The sequence below is a fragment of the Hydra viridissima genome, unplaced genomic scaffold, assembly GCF_058129835.1.
Source record: "Hydra viridissima isolate aposymbiotic clone 2 unplaced genomic scaffold, HvirCarnegie_v1 scaffold_5, whole genome shotgun sequence".
NCBI classification, from domain to species: Eukaryota; Metazoa; Cnidaria; class Hydrozoa; order Anthoathecata; family Hydridae; genus Hydra; species Hydra viridissima.
In genome coordinates this window covers 16,251,090-16,273,107 of record NW_028324304.1, presented here as the reverse complement: position 1 = coordinate 16,273,107, position 22,018 = coordinate 16,251,090, and the positions used below count along the sequence as shown (strand labels likewise).

The 22,018-nt window shown below is 26.7% G+C and overlaps 1 protein-coding gene across 2 annotated transcripts in view; it reads right to left on the bottom strand.

Moving 5' to 3' along the window:
* Window positions 1-22,018, bottom strand: part of LOC145188658 (DNA mismatch repair protein Msh6-like) — a 33,826-nt gene extending 11,808 nt beyond the window's left edge. The window contains exons 1-30 of one of the 2 annotated variants that reach the window (XM_090086551.1): window positions 21,905-22,018; window positions 21,485-21,778; window positions 19,713-19,890; window positions 17,149-17,245; window positions 16,889-16,959; window positions 16,536-16,709; window positions 13,295-13,456; window positions 13,109-13,147; window positions 12,973-13,032; window positions 12,807-12,881; window positions 12,583-12,659; window positions 11,920-11,966; window positions 11,799-11,846; window positions 11,175-11,251; window positions 10,925-10,999; window positions 8,714-8,785; window positions 8,079-8,169; window positions 7,632-7,717; window positions 7,390-7,426; window positions 6,885-6,954; window positions 4,650-4,704; window positions 4,504-4,563; window positions 4,276-4,381; window positions 4,051-4,114; window positions 3,169-3,267; window positions 2,935-3,015; window positions 1,540-1,635; window positions 1,265-1,311; window positions 1,081-1,127; window positions 369-423 (exon numbers count right to left, since the gene is read on the bottom strand). In XM_090086551.1, coding sequence (XP_089942677.1) covers window positions 369-423; window positions 1,081-1,127; window positions 1,265-1,311; window positions 1,540-1,635; window positions 2,935-3,015; window positions 3,169-3,267; window positions 4,051-4,114; window positions 4,276-4,381; window positions 4,504-4,563; window positions 4,650-4,704; window positions 6,885-6,954; window positions 7,390-7,426; window positions 7,632-7,717; window positions 8,079-8,169; window positions 8,714-8,785; window positions 10,925-10,999; window positions 11,175-11,251; window positions 11,799-11,846; window positions 11,920-11,966; window positions 12,583-12,659; window positions 12,807-12,881; window positions 12,973-13,032; window positions 13,109-13,147; window positions 13,295-13,456; window positions 16,536-16,709; window positions 16,889-16,959; window positions 17,149-17,245; window positions 19,713-19,890; window positions 21,485-21,774 — 2,536 coding nt within the window. In that variant the 5' untranslated portion in view covers window positions 21,775-21,778; window positions 21,905-22,018. Of the gene's footprint in view, window positions 1-368; window positions 424-1,080; window positions 1,128-1,264; window positions 1,312-1,539; window positions 1,636-2,934; window positions 3,016-3,168; window positions 3,268-4,050; window positions 4,115-4,275; window positions 4,382-4,503; window positions 4,564-4,649; window positions 4,705-6,884; window positions 6,955-7,389; window positions 7,427-7,631; window positions 7,718-8,078; window positions 8,170-8,713; window positions 8,786-10,924; window positions 11,000-11,174; window positions 11,252-11,798; window positions 11,847-11,919; window positions 11,967-12,582; window positions 12,660-12,806; window positions 12,882-12,972; window positions 13,033-13,108; window positions 13,148-13,294; window positions 13,457-16,535; window positions 16,710-16,888; window positions 16,960-17,148; window positions 17,246-19,712; window positions 19,891-21,484; window positions 21,812-21,904 lie in introns of those variants that run through there. The other variant, XM_090086550.1, reaches the window with a different exon arrangement.

Sequence of the window (22,018 nt, the reverse complement as noted above, 5' to 3'; positions counted from 1 at the left end):
TACAGAAAACTTGATGTATGTATGTATGTATGTATGTATGTATGTATGTATGTATGTATGTATGTATGTATGTATGTATGTATGTATGTATGTATGTATGTATGTATGTATGTATGTATGTATGTATGTATGTATGTATGTATGTATGTATGTATGTATGTGTACACACATATATGCATATTATAATATATAAGTTGGATTTTGAAATTTATGGATTTAAAAAAATTAATTAGTGTCTCATAAATATTTTGTTTGAGTGCAAAGTATGGTTTACTTGTTTACAAAGAAAGGTTTTTTAAAATAATAATAAAATAATGTTTTTTTTTTTCATGGATCAAATGTAAACTTAAAACTTAAGATAATTTTACCTGGTTTTGGATGTATGAGACCAGTTTCTTTTGCTTTCTTATGGTCAAATGCATTCTAAATCCAAAGCAAAGTTCAAAATCAGGTGTTCATTCAAAATTTAAATAAATGTTCCTTTCATGAGTTATAAAGTTAGCTATCGACAATTTTTTTACTATTGTGGCAATACTGTACACATAACTCTACATAAATTATTTCAAACTAATATCATGACAATAACATTCACAGCAAATTTTTAAGTCTCAAATTATGATAGAGCTTATGAAACAAGATTTAGAAGTTGTTGTTTTTTTTAATGGGTCTGTTCTATGATTGCTTCTAATACCAGCTAAATAAAATTTTAAAACTTTCTTTAATGGTTTGTTCATTTTGTAGTAGTCATGTAAATTCAAGCTACACAGTTATTTTGTTGTAAACAAAATAACTGTGTAACTTAAATTTACTTTTAAATGTTTAAACAAAATATGAATGTTAAAAAAGGGTCGCCCATTTTTTTAAAAGTTGTAAAAGGTTTTCTGTTCTCTTAGTATTTATTTTATATGATTTTTAATTCATGTAGCCATGAATACTGCCACATAATAAAAAATAATAAAAGCAAATTGTAATTGTAACATTGCAATTCCCATAGTTAATGATAAGGAGATTATGAAGATCAAAACTCTTAATCATTATTTACCTTTGAGTTTTATAAAATATCTAAGAAAAAAAACATACCAGGAAAAATGTCAAAGAGGAGGATAAATCAGGAAACTGCCCAAATTCTATATAAACCATTAATATAAATAGCTTAGAAATTAGGAGATAATCTTTAAAAAATAAAAGAACACAATGTACATTATAGCATAATTACTTTTATGGAATAAAAGAGATTGAAATTTTTAAACTTTAATTTGTTTACCATTGTTAACAGGATCATGACATAGTAGACTCTTAACAAGGGTGGAGCTTTAATAAAAACCAGAACAGTCTACAGATAATGTTTCTAAAATTCTAAAGGTGCTAACTTGTAAAATATTTTTTCTATTTAATATGGTAATGAATATTTATTTTATGATGGATTTGAATTTCAGAAGGTTTTAAACTTTATAACACAGGACTGAAGCCCAAAAATATTGAAACATTTATTACTAGCTTCGTGATAAAAAGATAGCTGTGAAAATAAAAAAATAGTACTTAAAGTTAGCAAGTTGCTGTTGAAACAAACCAATCACTTGATCAGCTTTTTTAAAACCATCCAATGCAGCTAATAGATCACTTATTTTCTTCTTGCTATATAATAGAAAGTAAAAATATATGACTTTATTAAATCTACCATTGAAATGTTAGCAAAAGCTTTTACTACAACTTATAAACACGCTAAAAGCCTCTTAATTCATATAGCAGTGTGCAAAAGCTTAAAACCATCAAAATTTTTTCAATTTTTAAAATGTAACTTTTCACAAACTTTCTCAAATCAGCTGAAATTTTTGACAAATATTCTTTATATTAATTTAATTCATAAAACAAACCACAAAATTTATAAACTGTAATGGTTAATTAAAATGTAATTGTTTTTTTTAAAAGTCTTTAGTGCAAAAGTTTAGAAACAGTATTATACCTCACAATTAAATCAAATTTTTATAAATAAAATTAAAGGCCAAAATTTATATGAAATTTAATTTTTTCAATTACTTTGAGATATTTCAAAAGCAGTGAAGTAAAACTTATCGTCAAAACTATTAAAAAAAACTCTTGCACTGGAAGACCTAAGTCACAACTGGAAAGCCCAATAAATTATTGGTAGGCAATTCCATGAATGATTTTTGCAAGAATGCTGTCAAACTTAATATACTTGCATCAGTTTCATTGCACAAATTAAAGGGTCAAAATCTAAACAAAAATTAATTCAAAAGAATTTGTTTGGTAGCCATCCAGTTAAGAAACTAGTGATATCTGTAAGAATTTTGAAAGCCAGAATAAAACTTGCAATAGATCATATTATTTGGATAGTTAATGACTGGTCGATGAATTTTACAAGATAACAAAAACATTTGTGATTCAAAACATTGAATCTGTTATGGATTACTTTAAATCATAAAAAATCAAAGTTCTTGAATTGTAAGGTCTTATATATAAAGATCTATTGATGATTGCCCTCAGGAATTACTTTTTGCGAGAAAAGGTGAACAGTAGATAAAATTTGCCTTCACAGAGCAACATTTATTTCATCTGATTGAAAGATTTAGTTTTAATATTCCTCTGGATGCTCTCATTAACTTAGTTATTTTGATAAAAGTCCATCTCATTTGAGAAAACTTGGGAAAAATTATACTTTAAAAACTGATGTGTTTATGTATGTTAATGTAATATATGTAATGTAATGTATGTATTGTATGTAATGTATGTAATGTATGTAATGTATGTAATGTATGTAATGTGTGTAATGTATATAATGTATGTAACGTATGTAACGTATGTAATGTATGTAATGTATGTAATGTATGTAATGTATGTAATGTATGTAATGTATGTAATGTATGTAATGTATGTAATGTATGTATATGTTTCATTAAAAAAAAACTTTAAAACCTGTAAATCTCATCATTGTAAAAGATAGCTCGACTATCAGGGTGTTCCTTACTTCGCCTTAATGAACCCAGAGAGTGCACTCTAAATTGTACAAAATTGAAGTCTTTTTATAATTATTGTACATATAATATCATGGTTAAAAACAGTATAAAAGTTTTTGAATGTAGATTGAAAACTTAAAACTAATATAAAAAGTAAACAGAAAAAATATTTCTTTAAAAAATGGTCAGATACCTTCTTAAAATCCTCTCAAGATCAGGAATCATTTTCATAATTGACCGAGCCTCACTGATCAGTGATGAATTCTTCATGAGATCCTCTACAGCATCCAATCTACAAAATATTTTTTACAGACTATGGGAACTTGCTACCATAATCCTTGTACATAAATCAACTTCATGTGTGAACTGTTACAGAAGAATCTTCGTACAGAAGATCACTATGAGGTTTTTGTTAAAATTTTGTTACAAGCATAGATTTTATAAAAAAAAAATTTACATTATCCAAAAGTTAATCATTCTTGAGTTGTGCCCTATCAACAAAAATCATACATTCACACTATTTTTTAACTTAAGTGCTTTTAAAACTTCCTTTTAAGTAAAAATCCATGGTATCAATTAAAATTCATACCAAAGTATCTCTAAAACAAAGAAGTGATTCATAACTAAGGGTTGGAAATAAGCTTTATTTTGCAGATGTATATTTTAGTCATTATTCTCCAATCCCATAGAGGTTCTTTTTTTTAGATTTTTTTTTATTGAATTTAAATTTTTCCTACTGAAAATTATGAAATTAACTGTTCCCAAGTAAATTTGAATGCATTCAATATTTCAAAAACATTTGCTAAAAAAATATGACATTTATAATTTTACTCATGGATAGACATTTTTTTTTGTGAAATTGTTTTGTGAAATTGTTTTTTGAAATCATTTCATTAAGATTATATTTCTATAGTAATAATAAACTTCAAGCCTTTCTTAAATATACTGATAAAAGAGTTCATGCATTGTGTAAAGATCTTTATACTAAAAAAAATTATGTAAATATAAAAAGCAAACCTAATACTTAGAATCAAACTTTTGGATTACAGAATTGAATCAACAGAAAACTATGTACCGATTATCAATAGCTTTCTTTCCACACAAGGGTGAACAAATCCATTGCATGAATGTGCGCTTTCCTGCAGAAAATAACTGAAAACTAATTTCATTGAAACTCAGTTCAAATTAAGTAAAACTAGAGAAAAAATCACTGAAACATAACAGCCATAGAAATATTATGAACACAATTATAATAAATTCAATACTGGATTTACACTGAACCTAAACTATGTATACATACCAAACATAGTAACACATTGGTCTAGCAACTGTAGCAGAGTTCCATTAGTATTACCATCTGAGTTAACTGTGATCTCTAGATTTGCTAATGTAACACCGTCAAGAATCTTTTAAAAAAAAAATTTCACACAATTTGAAATACAACCCATTGCTAAAAAAGGCTACAGCTATAACCATAAAAGGTAGAAATAACTAGAAAAGCTGAATGATATTTTGAAATTTGTCTAACCATATATTTTGGCAAACTAATGTCATTCCTTTGTATTTTTTGGTCCATTGGAATATATTCCTAATAAAATGTGTTAAAGCATTTACATGACATTATTGGTAATCAAAGAATTTTATGACAAAAAAAAGAAAAAAAAAAGTGTTCACCTGGAATTGACGCATTGATAGTAATTCATGGTCTATGCAGCATTTTTTTAAATACCTAAATATAATTGTTCATAATGATCAACTAAAAATCTTTCACTTGCTAAATATGAATCATTTTAGTTTTTTTATTCATATTTAAACAGAATGAGGGGAGGGCATCACTATTACTTTTTGTTCTCAAAACACGTGAATTAACTATTTATGTAAGAGAATGTTTTTAATTAATAACTATTTTGTGAATAGCACTATATAATTATACAATATCTATTATTTTTATAAATATTTTTTAAAAATTTTTTATTTCATTATTTATATTTTTAAATGTAAATGTGCTAAGAATTTTATTATTTTTAAATATTTTTATTTATATTTATATTTTTAAATGTAATTTTTAATGTAATGCTAAGAAAAGTATTTATATTTTTAAATGTAATCAAAAGTATTTATATTTTTAAATGTAATTTTTAATGTAATGCTAAGAAAAATGTTCACATAGATATGTTGACAAACATAGTTGGCATATATAAACATTTTTTTTTTTTTTTAATTTAAAAAATATGATTTGAAAAATTTAATATATAAAATTTTAACAAACCATGCTTGTTATCTATATAACTTTCATTTACAGACTGCTAGTAAAGTTTTACTAGCAGTCTGTCAAATTCAAAACACCCAAGATAGGATATTATGAAGGAGAGTTTCATAATAAAATATCAGTTTTAAACTAATTCTCAGACTGCCTGCAACCACACAATTTTTGTACAGGAATGAACAATTTTTGTAAGATTTTTGTGAGATATTTTGTCATTCACTTTCAATGACCACATTGACATCATTAAAGCTGTTAATTTGTTTGTCTTGAATTATTCGATTTAAATAATCCCATAATCCCATACTCTATTGCCAGATAATGATCTGAAATTTGTGCAAACTATTCAAATTATTTTTTGATGCTTTTTAACAACCATTACTTAATACTTGATGCAGGGTACTTGGAAAATAAAATTTGATGTTCACTTAAGGAGCTTTTATTTGGTGCCTTTGTAAACATACTGGTCCTATTCCCCATCAATAAAAACTAGCTTCCTATACCAGAAGCAGCCATATAGCCCACTTTCATTACAGAAGTAACTCCCTGTTTAACAATTGTTATTAAATTGTTGTGTTCAGGTGTTGTACCTGGCTTGCACTGTAAATGGACTCAATCTTTCAAAGATAAGATTTTGAATTTGCTTCCATCTAAATACATTACATTATTACACTTGTATAACTTTATTGGCCTTACTAACAAAGTTCTTTTTATGCAATTTTGTTATTATGATAAACTGTTTTCAGAGCATTTCAATATAATTTGTGGTGACAGTTTCACATTGAGGTTCACACTGTGATTTTTAAAAGTAAATTCCTTGGATTTTCTTTGGATTTTTGAGTTTTGGCATTTTGAAGGTTTTTTGCCCTGATCTTGCCTCGCTAAGTACTGAGCAACTTTGGAAACTTTACATTCACATGATGATCTTGATGTAATTTTATGATAATGATTTGTTCTTTGGGCAAAAGTTCTATTTTTGTGAAAATATTTACGAAATAATAAAGGTTTAGAAAGTAATTATAATTTATTCAAATGCCATTTCATTTGCAAATTTTGATTACAATTATTGGTTATCAACATCTTAAAATTATTTGGCTAAAATAGCAGAAAGTCATTACATGTATGTTGATTGAATGCATATTTGGTGGCAAAAGCAAAATTTGACAAATGGTTTGTTTAAAACAATAATTATATTTTTTTATTTACTAACAAACTTATATTTACTAACAAATAAAAAAAATTTCAAAGAAAAATATAATTTATTAAAGAAGTGAATTATAGGATAAAGCCTCTTTTTTTGATAACTAATAATTAGACAAATAGACTTATTTTAAAAAAGCTTTCAGAACTACATAGCATTTGATTGTGTAATTTGCTTAATATTTACTTTTTTTTGGATTTTAAAAGAAAAGTTCTTGCCAAACATGAAAAAATATGATAAATCGTTACTTGCTGATTTTTCTTAGGTAAAATGAAAGACTAACATTTTTAAGTAAAATAAGCTTGTTAATAATTAAAACTAAATGTAAACAAAACAGCTTTTAAATTTTCTTTACATGATTTTTCAACAGAGGTGACGTAATTGCTTGCAAAACATTTACCCAACAAAAACTTTTTAAAAAAAAGCATAAGATATAAAAACTTACCATGTACATCCTCCCAACGCACTGATAGCAAGTTGATAATTCTTAGATGCTTCTGTACCAATTATATCTCCTAACAAAAGAACAAACATCAAATACTCATTTCACTTCTACCAACTGTTTATATTTTCATTTCTGTGTCATGAAATTTAAATATTTTGCTTACACTTTTCATTTAATCTTGTATAACAAAAATTAATGCTACCTTTAAAAAAAGTAAGTGTTCCAAATAGCAAAATAGAGAAAACACAATTTTATTATTATGTAAATAAATAACTGTTCAAATTTTAATGATGAAAAAAAAAAAAAAACCTTTTTATTACATATGTACTGTTTAAATTTTTCACAAATTTTAAAGAACTTTTTTGCAACTTGTTCCTTTTTTACTTTTTATTTTTAATACAATTTATAATAAAACATTATTTTTGCAAAACAACGTTTTATTGTAATAAAATATGTTCTTTTTAAATATAAAATAAAAGGTTTTATTAGGTCAAAACTATTTTACCATCTGCCATCATAGATCTTATGAGTTCTGGCCAATCCTAAAATATAATATATATACATTATATATATCATATATTACACACACACACGCACACACACACACACACGAAATTGGTTATTGCAGTAACAATTGCTTCATGGTTATAATAAATAATAAACAAAGCAGTTTCTTTTTTCCAATTAGATATACACATGAAATAAATATTTCATATTTCTTTTTGTAAAATAAAAAAAAAGAATCACTGTTTCTGTAGATTTAGATTCATCGCTAAAGTAGTTTTCATCTCGAAATACTTTCAATGTCTTAGTGCTATCCCAAAACTCTGATCCTGAAATTAATCATGTAAAAATGAAAGTATCAATGAAAAATAGTCAAGAAAACTTATAATGTTCATAATAACCAAATAAATTATACGTAAAATAAAAACTAAAGATATTTGAGCACCGGTTATGCATATATTTAGGGAAGCGCAGTTTTTTGCTGGATTGACTTAAGCACATATTTTATTGATCATACATATTACACCAATAACATAAACTTTAAAAAGCTCCAATTCTATTTATACCATTTCCTCTGTTAATATTTTGTTCTAGGCTTTTATAAAAACTTTCTTACAGCCTGGTCATCAGTACTAAACTATAAAACTACATTTAATTTTTCTCATAAAAGCAAAACGTTAAATGTTTTACCTGAAACAAGTGAATCTTTAATTGCTGATGATAATTCGTGGTTGATAATATGTTGCATTTTACTTGAAATTTTTCCTCTTTCATATAGCACCTAAAATAACAATCATGTACATTCTTAATGGTTTTAATATAAAGTGAATATAGATAATCTGAATATAGATGAATGTGAACATTTTATTTGATAAAAACAATTTAAATATGATTGTATAGTTATGGGAATTTTAACAGTTGGTTGATCTAAATGTGAACAAGTAACATTTGTTATTTGTAAAATCTTGTAATCTAAGCGCATTAAATCGTCTTTGGAACAGGCAAATCCTTTTTCACTACTTTAACTGATGATAAATAGCAATATTTCCATTAACAGGAAACCAACTTCATAGAAATTAACTTGGAGATCAATAAGAAATAGAAAAAAAAAAGAAAAGGAATATAAAACGAGATCATTCTCATTTAATAATCATTCTTAAAAATGAAACTGTTCTCATTCCGTAAATTCTTAAAAATATTCTTAAAAAATATAAAAACTTTTATTAGAGTATAAGACCAAAAGTAATTACAACAAGTAGCAACTTTTTAACTAAACTTTATCACAAAAAAAAAAATCAAAAAAATGTTTTAAAAAGATAAGAAACCTGTGCTGGTGGATACTGTGAGATCATTGTAAGAAATCTTGAGCACTGTCGATCATCTGTAAACTGGCCTAACTAAAAAGAAGAATCAAGCAAAACTATCACTGTAAATACAAACCACAGAAACTGTACTTTCATCATATAAATGCACAGCCTTTTTATTATTATTTACTTTATTTGTGTTTATCAATTAAAGCATTGAAACAGGTTTCTTCTCATTAACTAAATTATTAACTAGAACAAATTTATTTTAACTATTTTAATTAGGAATAGCTGCCAAATCTTAATAATAGACTGATCTTGTACCCAACTTTAAGTAATATTAATACATGCATTATATTTATTTATGTATGCATGCATGCATACATAAATAAATACATACATACATACATACATACATACATACATACATACATACATACATACATACATACATACATACATACATACATACATACCATACATACATACATACATACATACATACATACATACATACATACATACATACATACATACATACATACATACATACATACATACATACATACATACATACATAACATAATAGGTTTTAAATTAATACAGACTGAATACACTGTAGTAAGAAATATTTTTGGAAATATTCATAAAAGCCAAAGTCTTCATTGTAGTAACTCAATTATATAGGTTTCAGATCTGAAGTGCTTTTTGGGCCATCACTCACCTTTTTTTTTTAAAAAAAAAGACTACATTTTTTTTAGTAAACCAATATTTTTCAGAAAAACAGCTATAAATCAATGGAGTGAATTTCTAGTCTACATTAGAAGCACACAGCATGTCAAAAGCATGGTATAACACTGGCTATGCTTTTCAATCATAAAATACCTAAAGGCAACAGAATGAGGAGATGTACCTCATAGAATGGTTTATGTTTAAATTGCATATAAAGCAAGATATTACAGTTCACAAAATCATTAGTTATATATCATGCATATAAAAATCTGCAAAGCGAAAGTTACTCTGAGCATTGAAATAGTAGCATAAGGCATGTCCTTTCTTTGTCACCATGCTATATTAAAAGTATTTGGCTCAAGAAGCCTACTTGTAATCTACATCAGGAACATCATGTTGCAGCATCCAATAAGTCCCTTAAGATTCTGGGTGACCATTTGCCTAGAACAATGCTTACAATAATTTTTTTATTCAACAAAGTGTACAGTGAAAGTCTAATGGTATTAGACTTTCACTGTACACTTTGTTGAATAAAAACAACTCTGGAACAACTGATCAATTGGCATGGTATTTCCCAATTGATCAGTTGTTTCAGAGTCATAAGCAATCCAAGTCTCATCTCCAGTTATGATGTGTTTCAGTTTGTCTTGATAGTCAGAAAATATTGTTTCACAAAATTCAATGCGGTGCTGTTTTTCCATGAAATTAAACATTTTTGGTATCAATCAAGATTTAAATTTTCTGAGCTCCAAATGGTCACTAAAAATGTTTTTCACTGATCCTTGAATATTCCAACAAGATCAGTAAGGTCTCCGACTGTCAATTGACAATTTTAGGCACCAATTTTTTTATTTTGTTGACATTAAGTTCATAAGTTGATGTTGATGGTTGTTCTGGCCATGCCTTGTCTTCAACACTTTCCTGAGCCTCTTTGAACATTTTGTACCACTCATAGTTTTGAATCGAGCTTGCTCATTGAAGGCCTTCTGCAGCACTTTCAATGGTTCCACAGCATAAATTTTGTTCTGCACACAAAATTTAATGGAACTGCATTGTTGAATAGTTTCAGATATTATAAAAAACAAAAAATTCACTTCTAGCTGTTTACACAAAGACACATATCTCAAACACTAATGAACTTTTTGACGTATAATTTAGAACAGATGTTAGTGACAGTAGTGCCAACTTAAAAATAAAAACATTTGTTCCTATAGGAATATCAAATAAAAAATCAAGTTTAAATTTACCGTTACTTTTTGCCCACAGTAGTACTTAAATTTTAAATTATAAATATTTAAGTATATTTTGTTAACTATAAATATTTATATGTAATTTTTAAATTGTAAATCTTTGTAAATTATCCATTTTTCTTCTATTAGAGAGTAAAATCATGCTTACATAAAATGAAAATATTCATCAAAATTTAGTTATTAAACAAAGATTAAGTTTTAAAATTTCAAAAATTTTTCATAAATTTGTATAATAAAAAAATCAACATACATGAAATTTTGCTGTTGATGTATCAACAAAACATACACCAAAATCACTTCCACCATGACCAGCAATTTCACAAGGCTATAAAAACAGAACTGATTCTAATCATTTCAAATTTTTGGGATGATGATGATGATGATGATGATGATGATGATGATGATGATGATGATGATGATGATGATGATGATGATGATGATGATGATGATGATGATGATGATGATGATGAATGATAATTAAATGAAAAGTCTTTTCATACTCTTTCAGTAAAAGCCAACAAGAAAGCTGTAGAACTTTCTTCAGAATGGCCCTCCATAAAGCTAAATGTTCGTGTACCTGCACACAAAAAAATTAAAAACAATACTTTATGTAAACTACTCTCATACTTTCACTTTTAACTCTTTCCTTCTTTTAACTTTGCTTTATTTATTTTAGTGTATTTCAGATTGCCTAAACTAAATAAGTATGAAAAAGCATTGCAACAGTATTTTTGAGGTCAATTACAACCCATTTAATGATTTATTTTATAGAATTGAAATCCTTGAAGATGATAAATTACTTTTTGCTAACTAAATATATACTTCAACAGACAGATCTAAAAGTTTTGGTCTAAAGTGCGTAAGAATGCAAGAACATTTCAAGAAACTTGAATGAGAATAAAATATTTCCCTTTTAAAGATACAATCTAACTTTTAGTTAATTTTTTGATAAAAATGTTTTTCTTAATTTTTTAATTTTTTTTTTTTTTTTTGCAGCATACAAATTTTTATTTACAATAAAGGAGAACTTTTCTTATAAATAAATCTAAAGACTTTAATCAACACCTGCTAAATAAGTCTTAAAACTTTAGTGAACACTGGTTTAAAAACTTTAATGGTCTTACCTTTACTTATTACCGCACAAACTTCCCTTCGAACAACTTTTGCCGCACCTTTTTAAAAAAGTAGATTGAAAATGTCACAAAAGAATTTCACAAAAGTAATAAGAAGTAAAGTGAAACTTACGTTCACTCATTGCTTGGGGTGTTTCAGTTTGCTCTACCCTTGCAACTCTATAAAAGTGTAAGTGATAAAAAAAAAAAGTACTTCAGGTTTTTTGCTGTCAATTTGTTATTTGGAACAAAATTCTTCAAATGCCTATATTTAGAAACATTGTTAAATAGCTACCTTTTTTTTTAACAATAGCTGTTCTTAATTAGTAGTATCCATAATTCTACTTTTATGTAAGAAGTTTTAGGAATAATAATAAGAAATTTACCTTAATTAGGAATTTTTGTTTAGTCAAAAGAAAAACATTATCAATGTAAAGAAAAAAGAAATCAAAAAGATTATTTTTAAACAAGAATAAAATGAAAATGAATGTCAGTTTAACAAATGAGCCCTTCAAATTAAAGTATTAAAATACTGAGTTAAAAAAAAACTACAAGATTATTCAATTATAAACTAGTAATTTTTCTTTTTTTAAATAGCCCAATCATTTGACTATTTGAAATGACTAAAATACATGTCAAATTTAACAGAAAATCCTAAAGACTTATCAGCATGTATAATGGTGGAAAAGATTGAGCTGAAAAAGTAGACACTCCTTGAATTTAAGGAATGAAGAAGCTGCCAACTTTGATAGAAATTTATTATACTTAGAAAAAATTACTAATTTTTAAAACATACTTGAACCCTCTCTGTACCAGAACTTCTGAGTAACGACCAAAAGCAACCTCAGGAAATCCACAATGAGCAAATTTGCCCTAGAATTTTATTCAATGAATTATTTAAAAGGTATTTTGCTAGTAAATTTAAAGTAAATATTTTGTCCCATAACCTGATGAATAGTCAGATAGAGATAATATTAAAAAAATCAAAAATAACTATAATTTAAAATCAATTTAAGCAACCTTCATAAATGTAAGACCAAGTTCAGTGACTCCAACCACAGCATCCATATGATAAAGTTCATAAAACTTCCCAACCTTTTTGACAATCAGGGAATTGAAAATCAAATATTAATTTAAAAAAACAATTTAACTAAAATTTTTAAAAGATGATCAAAAAAATCTTCACCTTAAAGAATATAACAGTATCATAGAGATCTTTCTTTAATAACCACCACTGCTTCATTCCCTAAAATTACACAAAAAAATATCTTGATATCATTTTTTTATTCTCAAAAATATTGTTTAAAAAATAATAAACTTACAGGTGACATTTCTTTTGATTGAAGATAAGAGTCAGGAACCTAGAAAAGATTTCGGAAAGAATTATTTTTGAGATTTAGTGAAATATCTTTTTCTACATTTTTTTTAATCAAAGAGCACAACTTTTAATCAAAGGTTAAGAACTGATACCGAAATGCTATTTAACTGACTACATAATTTGAACTTACATATAATGTTCGCTTATCATATTCAGGATCTGTGTGTAACTTTTTATTTTTATCCATTCGTTGACCATCTTTAAGGAAAGGAAGTGTCAAATGAAGGTGATCTTTTTCTTCAATATTTAGGATTTCTGAAGAGGGCAGAGATGGAGAAGGAGCTGATTGACCCTAAAAAGTTAAAAATGGTTTAATTTTCATTTAATTAGAATTTTAATTTTATAGACTTTTTATTACTTAGAAATTATTTTATCTTAAAATAAACTAATCTCAAAGTAAGAGATTAACAGAGGATATGGAGGTCCATTTCATAAAAATTATCAGTATGATAATTATTAGTACATATAATTATCAGTAATTCTTAATGATCTTAGCATGCCAAATTATATCAACCATGTTCTTAATGTGGTTAATAGCCATTTAATTATTGATAAAAATCACTGATACACTATTTTCTATCAAAGATTTATTTTATAAAAAGAGATTTTTCTGCATTGATAATCATTATTAATATATCAAACGGATAATTTTCATGAAACAACCCCTTTATTTGTCATTATTCACAAAAAAATATAATTCATAAAATAAGCTCACTTTCATGCAGAAAAAAGAAAATAATGAACCAGCAATTCAAAGATAAATTCTGAGCTCTTAACTAAAAGATCAACTACTTCTTTATTTACCTAATTGATTGCATTTTTAAAAGAGTTGATTTAATTTACTTTCAGCTATTTAAATAATGTAATACATTTTCATTTGATCACATAAATTATATCAAGAATCTTATTTACTGATTCATACCTTCAATAATGAGAAAAAAAAATCAAAATGAACACAGAACTTGCATGAAAATGTTTTATATATAATAAGGTAAATGGCAATCTAAAGATTAAATTAAGTTCATAGATAAATTCCTGAGAAAAAAAAAATTTTCTTTGAGCCTTTCTAAACAACAAATGCAAAAAATAACTCTGAAAAGCCAAAGAACATTCTTAGTAACACTATTATTCTGTATCATCTGCAGAAATCAAAATTTCTCCACTGTGCTGAAATAGATTTTAAGGAAAATATTTAAGTTGTTTATCAAAGTGTTGTGTTTAGCACTTACGAGAGACAACTAATTTATTGGTCTAACAACAAAAATGAACATTTTTTAAAAAGAAACTTTTGAGAAATAAACCAGCCTTTAAAAACCAACAATATGATGCACAAACTCTTTAAATAGTTACTAAAATGCTTTAAGAAAAGATGGTAAAACTGAATGATACCTGCCAATACTAGTTTTTCTAAATCTCTTGAAGATAATAGGTAAAATTTGGTTAAATTTTAATTTAAAGTTAATGAAGCTTATGAACAATAGTTTCTTAATTTGCCATATCAAATGCCTAAATGAGGCAGCCTATAAAACAAAAAGCAGCAGAGCTAGAGTTTAAACCAAAATATCATACTGCATACTTATGGCTCAATCTACATGATAAAACCTCAGCTAAATTTGTAAGAGTTTTAATCTAAATACAGTTAATCAACTTTCTTTTCTTTAGAACATAATTATCTATAAGGTTATTCAATTTTTATAAAAAGCAAACTATTTTATTCTTTTTTAGTAATTTCTTCTACAATAATCCCAACTACATTTAAAAAGTCACTGCAGAAATTACAGCTTTTCTACTGTGCAGAAATAGTTATTACTTAGGACTAAATTTCCCAATATTTTTTTATTTGCAATTTCATTTTAAAATGTGAAACAAGTCTGTATGTTAGCAGTGAAAGTGAACCATCTTTTTTCACATTGATCATATATATGTGGATTGTGAGACTGTGTAGTTTGTCAGAATAAAGTAGACAGCACATCAACACTGCAATCTAGCTTGATCATGCATATATAAAATGGTTTACAGTCTATGAAAAAACAGGCTGTAAACCTTTTCATTCTGCATAGTGTTTGAAAGCAACTTGTCAGTGCATGCACATTGTTTTGCATTATCAACTTATTTTCAGAATAATATTTTACTCCAACAACATTTTTACAGAGGTGCAAATTTTTAAACTTGTTTTATTGCAATTACATGGGACCAAACTTAACACTTTGCTTACAGGTGCTTTTTGTGAAAAAATTCACCATATATAAAATTTTATTAAAAAAAAATGCAGATGTTGTAATGACTCTTGCCTTTTAGGAAAAAAATCGCTAAAGAGAATTCAATTCAGAAGAACGTGCATCGGGAAAGACTGGGTTAGCTGTTGAAACAGAATTAGTTAGTTAAAGCAACTTCCGCATGGTCTTCATTTAGAACCCTATTATCAGATTTTTCAACATCAGTAAATTCTAGTAGGAAACCAGTGTTAACAATGGACTCTTTGTTACATCATTGGGTGTGGGAGTAGATTACATCAAATTTTTAACTTTATTTTATTTTATATGGATGTGTTTATTTTTAAAACAGCTAACACAGACTTTGATCAAAACATGAAACAAAATGCTGATACTATGTACTTTAAGGATACTAGTGAATTGCTCAATGAGTACCAAAGTGAAAGCTAGTCATTGCAGAATAAAAGACAACTAAACTGTTGATCAAACAAAGTCATGAAATCATTCATATTGTCGGTGAAATAGTCACTAAAGTTGGAAGTATGTGACTTGTTTCCCTTTTGTTACAGTTTCATTTAAACTTATTTTCATGATTTTCATTTAATGTTGTGTTAACAATTGTGAAAAAGCAATCTAGCACTACCAGGGATAAATTCATTTCTCACACTTCTCTATAAGAGCACTCTTAGATATATATTAGGCTTTTTTGTAAATTTGTATACATTTTTGATTTTTCTATTCATTTTTATGTATCACCTTAGGTTTTCTCAATTCAGGAAAACTACAACTGCCTTGACAAAGAATTAACAATAAATGGAAAAAAGATAACAACATCATTGCCATGTTAAAGAACATATGAAAACAATACAGAAGTTGCAGGATGCGCAAGAACTTCTTTAGTATGAACTTTGAAGTTTAAATAAAATTATTATGTTTTACTTATTGTAAATTTCATTAACATTTACAGATTGAGATTCATAAAATGATCTCCATAAAATGTCCTTTACAACATGATCTCCATAAAATGATCTCCTTTAAAACTTCAGCATTTTTAAAAACTTAATTTGAACTCCAGAACATCTTACGATAAACTGTAAATATTAAATTTCCCCTAAAAATAATCTTAATAAAAATGTCAATATATAAAAGTTAACTTACTGGAGAAGCAAACTTAGCCAGTACAGTTTGCGCCTTATCTAATGATTGATTGAACTTTTCTGATGGTGTAAGACGTGAAGGTGTGATATTTAAAGATGTGTTAGTGACCTTCTTTTTTTTTACTGTCTTTTGTTTAGAAGTTGATGATTTTCGTTTTCTTTTCTTTGGAGTTTCCTATGAAAAATATTTTATAGTAAAGGTCTATTCAAGAAATATTCAAGATAAAGATTTCATAGCAAAAAACTTTAAAAAACAATATCCTAAAGAGATAATTAAATAACCCACATAAACTAAACTGTGGTAAAATTACAAATTTTTTTTTACAATGATCTTAAATAACCTCAAAATACTACCCCTTCATCGTCTGATTGTACAGATTCGTATTCTTCTTCTGAAGACACATCATCTGGTGGCTCATAAGGGCCTACAGTTTGATTATATAAATAGTATTTTAGATTTTATATATAACATTTAAATACTGTTTGAATAAATTATGAATACTTGTTTATAAACATTTCATAAAAATTATCTGAATAAAAAAATATATATATATAAAAAAGATAAATGAAACAAAGATTAAAATTTATCTTGAAAATTTACTAAAGAAACCTACTCTCTTCATCACTGATATTTTCTTTATCGCATTCATCTTCCGAATCCAAAAGTAGTTTTAAACGCTTTCTACTCTTAGAGCCATTTACCTTTTTTTTCTAAATACAAATTTATTTTTATTTAACTTATGGCAGCCATTTTAATTGCTTGCAAATGCCAGGGAAATACTTTACTTTTAATTCTTTGCTTAATCATTATAATTGATATCAGAAAAGCATTTCAAAACAATTTATAAACTAACTGGTACACACAGTTTTATGTATTTAGTTTATTAACAAAGAACTTTTAAAGCAAGATGTCATTTAATTCTGTGAAAATACCAATCAAATTATGGATATTTTATCAAAAAGCAATTAGTAGTGGAATACAAAAACCATAATTAAAACCTTACTTAAAGAGAGTATGATCTGGATGAAATGTTTTCCTAAAAGCATGCCTAGAAGAGGGGAGCTACTGAACTTCTACTTTTCTTTTTGTTCAGAATTGGAAAATCAATCAGGAATGCAAAATTACTAAAGATTTTAAGTTGGGAGGTAGTTTTTGAGAGTTTTTTTTTCTTCTGCAAAGTTGAGGCCATTCAAAACCTTTATCAACTTTCTTTCTTCCTAATTTGTGTTCTGGCTTGAAAGAGAAAATAATTTTTAGCTGTGGCCTTACAATTTGGATAGTATTTATGCTGTGTGGTGGTTGAATACCACCAGGCAGACATTACATTGGAGGTTACACCTACCTATTAACCAGATATTAAATTAGAGGACTAATCATTACTTTGGTAAAAAAAAAAAAAAGGTTTATGCTAATACAGTATTACCATCTTCACTTTCAGTATAAATTATTGCATTTTTTTAAATTAGTACAATTCTTAAATTTTTTTGTTAAATTTTTTAAATGGTGTGTTAAACCTAGCAAAAGCAAAGTTTAGTACATAGGAATCTAAATGCCAGGTATGTCTCAGCAAAGATAACACCATCTGTGCACCAGATTTGTTGAACTCTTGAGATCTTGTTATTAATGTATATTAAGCTGATATGTGATCCAAAAAATGAAATGATTCTATATCTTTTGATCTTCTCTCAATTAGTGGCATTCCAAAATATTAATTTATTCTTGTAGATAAAACCAACCTATCTTTCATAAGTTCCGCATAACAACATACCTTTAGGAAAAGGTTTTTAGGCCTTCATAGGTACAGGAAGAATTTCTGGGAGAGAGTCTGATCTACCTGTGTCTACAGAGCTTAATGAAGTATTAAATATATCAAATGACTCCTAAACAAAGACTGATTGAAATGTTGATGCCTGACTTTTATTCAAAGCTGATCTCAGGTTGAGATCAGCTTTGAGAAGTTTCTTTCTTTTTATCCTAATGTTAAAACAATGTGTCAGAATATTTTTAAGGTCATTTAACATATTAACACTTGAATTGCTGGTAAATTCTAGTGATCTAAAGTTCTAATTATTCATAGCTAACATGTTACAAACAAAAAACTAATGATAATTAAATCTTTTAATAACATAAGAACAATTGGTTTAAAGTCAGTTTAGACAGGAAGCAGAAAATGCTCAGCACAATGATCTTTGAAGTGTTGATTGAAGTTCTCATGTTTGCTGAGACAGTCAATACAGCTTGTTAGTTTGGTAAAACCACTTACTTTTCATTATGAGCTCATTTCTTACTTTAAGACTTCCCAAGTAATTCCATTTCTTATTTTAAGACTTACTTTCCTGGATTTTTTAAATATTAACATATACCTATTTATTTGCTTTAGCGGAAACTTAAAAACACAACATAATATGATATAGCAAATATTCATAGTAGATTTACAAAATAAAATAATGTAAAAAATGAGGAAAATTTAAATAAAGAGAATTTCAACCTAAAATAAAAACTGAATGATCTCTTGAGCAATTGGAAAAATAATTTAAAGGCAGTACAGAAAAAAAATTCCAACAGTGGGTGGGCATTCTATGGTCTGTAAATTTTAAACAACCTCAAATTTTTATCAATTAATAGCAAACCTTGACTTAATGATTGTGTTTTAATTTTTCTTTAAATAAAAAAAACTTAAAATTTCAAAAAATGAATTTGAAACTTTTATCCACAACCTTTATTCAACATAGTTTCAATGTAATTTCACTTTAGTGCTTCACTTTTAGTAGAGGTTCACTTTTGTGTACATTTAAGTAACTATAAAGTAAAGTAACCTTGCTATAAAAATGTAACAAATTTACTTCTATGAAAATCATACTGGCCTACTTCACTTGTTAATGTGTTGCAAATAGTTGGATCTTTATTGGATGTTGGATGCAAATAAAAAATTTACTTAAATATTGTTTGGGTTATTGAGTTAATAAGTATTCTCTTGATAATTTAATAATTAAGTAGTTTCTGAGATATTTTGGTACTAAGTAGTTTATGAGATGCTTTATAAAATGAAATATTTTATTAACAAGTACACACATAGAATTATCTTAGACATACACTAAAAAAAAGAGAAGAAAATAGGATCATCATACACTTTAATAACTGTATATTTAAACATAACTAAATAATAGCTACTCTTACTGATGCTATCAAAGCATTATCTTCATCTTGGTCCTCTTCACCTTCTGAAGCCGCACAAGTATAATAGGAGTCAATTCTTTCTGAATGACTTAGCTTCAATGCAGCTTCAGCCTGCTTGTAAGCAATCTTTAAATCTTCTTCATCTGAGGGTTGAAGCTCATTAAATCTTTTGGTATCACTAAAATATCACTGTATACATAAAAATATTTATTCACATATATTATCAAATATAAAAAACAAGCTTTTGTACACACAAATATATATAAATTTAACAAAACATTCTTTAAACTAATGAACATGGAAATAAATTTTACAAAACATTTAATTACACAGGTTAACAAAGAAAAGAAAACTTTTTCTCTTGCAAAGAAATTTAGAACAGTTTTAGACATTTTTTGGATAAATTTTTGGCTAAATCTAAACAGTTTCATCACATTTTTTTTCATTGAAAAAACCAACTCATTGTGTTGCAAATTCTTAAAAAACTAATAATGGTTAAATTCTTACTTTAACATCCTGACCTTTTCTTAGAATATAATTTACACCAAATCAATTTACTATTGAATCATATTTTAAAATTTCTATTACAGTTTTTTAAATTGTTATATATATATATATATATATATATATATATATATATATATATATATATATATATATATATACATACATACATACATTATTTTTACTTCTTAATAGTTTTTGTTTTTTTTGCAATATGGCTACACAAATCCCCAAGGAAGTGAACAAATGACCCAGACATCAATAACTTTAGTAGAAAGATGTATATAGCCTATTTTAAGTAACATTTAGAGACAAAAACTTTGAGGTCTTAAGGAAAAATGCAAAACTTCGCATAACTAATTAAATGCTGCATGTATAAGTATTTCTTATAAAAATAAATTAATTGTTTCTAGCAAAAAATGCAATATATTTTATCTCAACAATTTAATATAAAAGTTAAAAGAGAATGGGAGTTTTAGATTTAGTACCCTAAAATTAGCAAAAAAAATGAAGAAGGGAACATGATTATTTAGGAATGTTTTTTTTCATCCAATGACCAATTGGCTATTTCACCTTATTGAAGGTAAAACTGATCAAAATACACACAATTAAGACAATAATGCAGTTTCATTAAAAAAAAAAAAATAGGAGAATAGATTTTTCTGCAGGCTAGTGATACAAAACATACAGCAGAGGAGTAAAAGAAACATTAACTGAAAAAAAAAAATAATAATCACAAGATCCTGGTTTAAATCCTATAGATACATGATTTAATGATGGAAAATAAAGAAAATAGACTAAAGAAAAAAGATTGGGTAAAGGCTATTGAGTCAAAATTTATGACTCCTATATTTAGGGCATTGACCTCAAAGAAGGAGTACCATTACAAATTCACACATACACACACACACACACACACACACACACACACACACACACACACACACACACACACACACACACACACACACACACACACACACACAAACAGACACACAAACACACACATGCATATATTTAAAAAAAAAAGTGTATTGCCTAGTTGCACTTATCAGTCAAGAAATGCTACTTGGAGTTATTTGGTATTATACTCTTCAATATGAAATATACAAAGGCACACTTAATAAGATGAGAGAATAAAGAATTAGAAATATAATAATAACTATGTAATTATTATGTAACTACTTCATAATCTACTTAAACAAACATAACAATGCAAAGTGCTCCACAATAGTATACAATGTGTAAGTGAGCAGTTTAATACTGACCTAACTTTAACCCAGTCATGCGTAGGAGGTTCACCAAAAAACTGTACATGAACTTCAAAAGAATTTTTAAAATGTTTTTTAGTAGATGGATGTTTGCACACTAAGGCAGGCCAGAATGGATAACTTGCTAATTTTGCCCAAACTAAATCTCCTATTAAAAGTTTATCTTTTCTTTTTGTAGTCAATGGGGTTCCAGGGCTTTGATCATCAACCTTTGTTTTCTTTGTTGGAATATTATTGTTGTTATTGGGAGCAGGTGATTTTTTAAAATATGAAAATAAAGTCGCCATTTTTCTAAATAAATTTTGTAGAAAAATAAAAAAGTAAATACTTAAAATTTGGTTTCAAATTTCCAAATTCTTTTTCTCTCTCTCTCTTCTGCTCAGAACACATAATCTAAATATTGTAAACACAAATAACCTCGACTCAAAAAGACTGATAAAGATCAGTTTAGCACACTGTAAGTTACTCCTGTATTTTTAAAGTAAAATTATAAACAGTTTTTCCACGTGCGTTGTGTAAAATAATCGGACT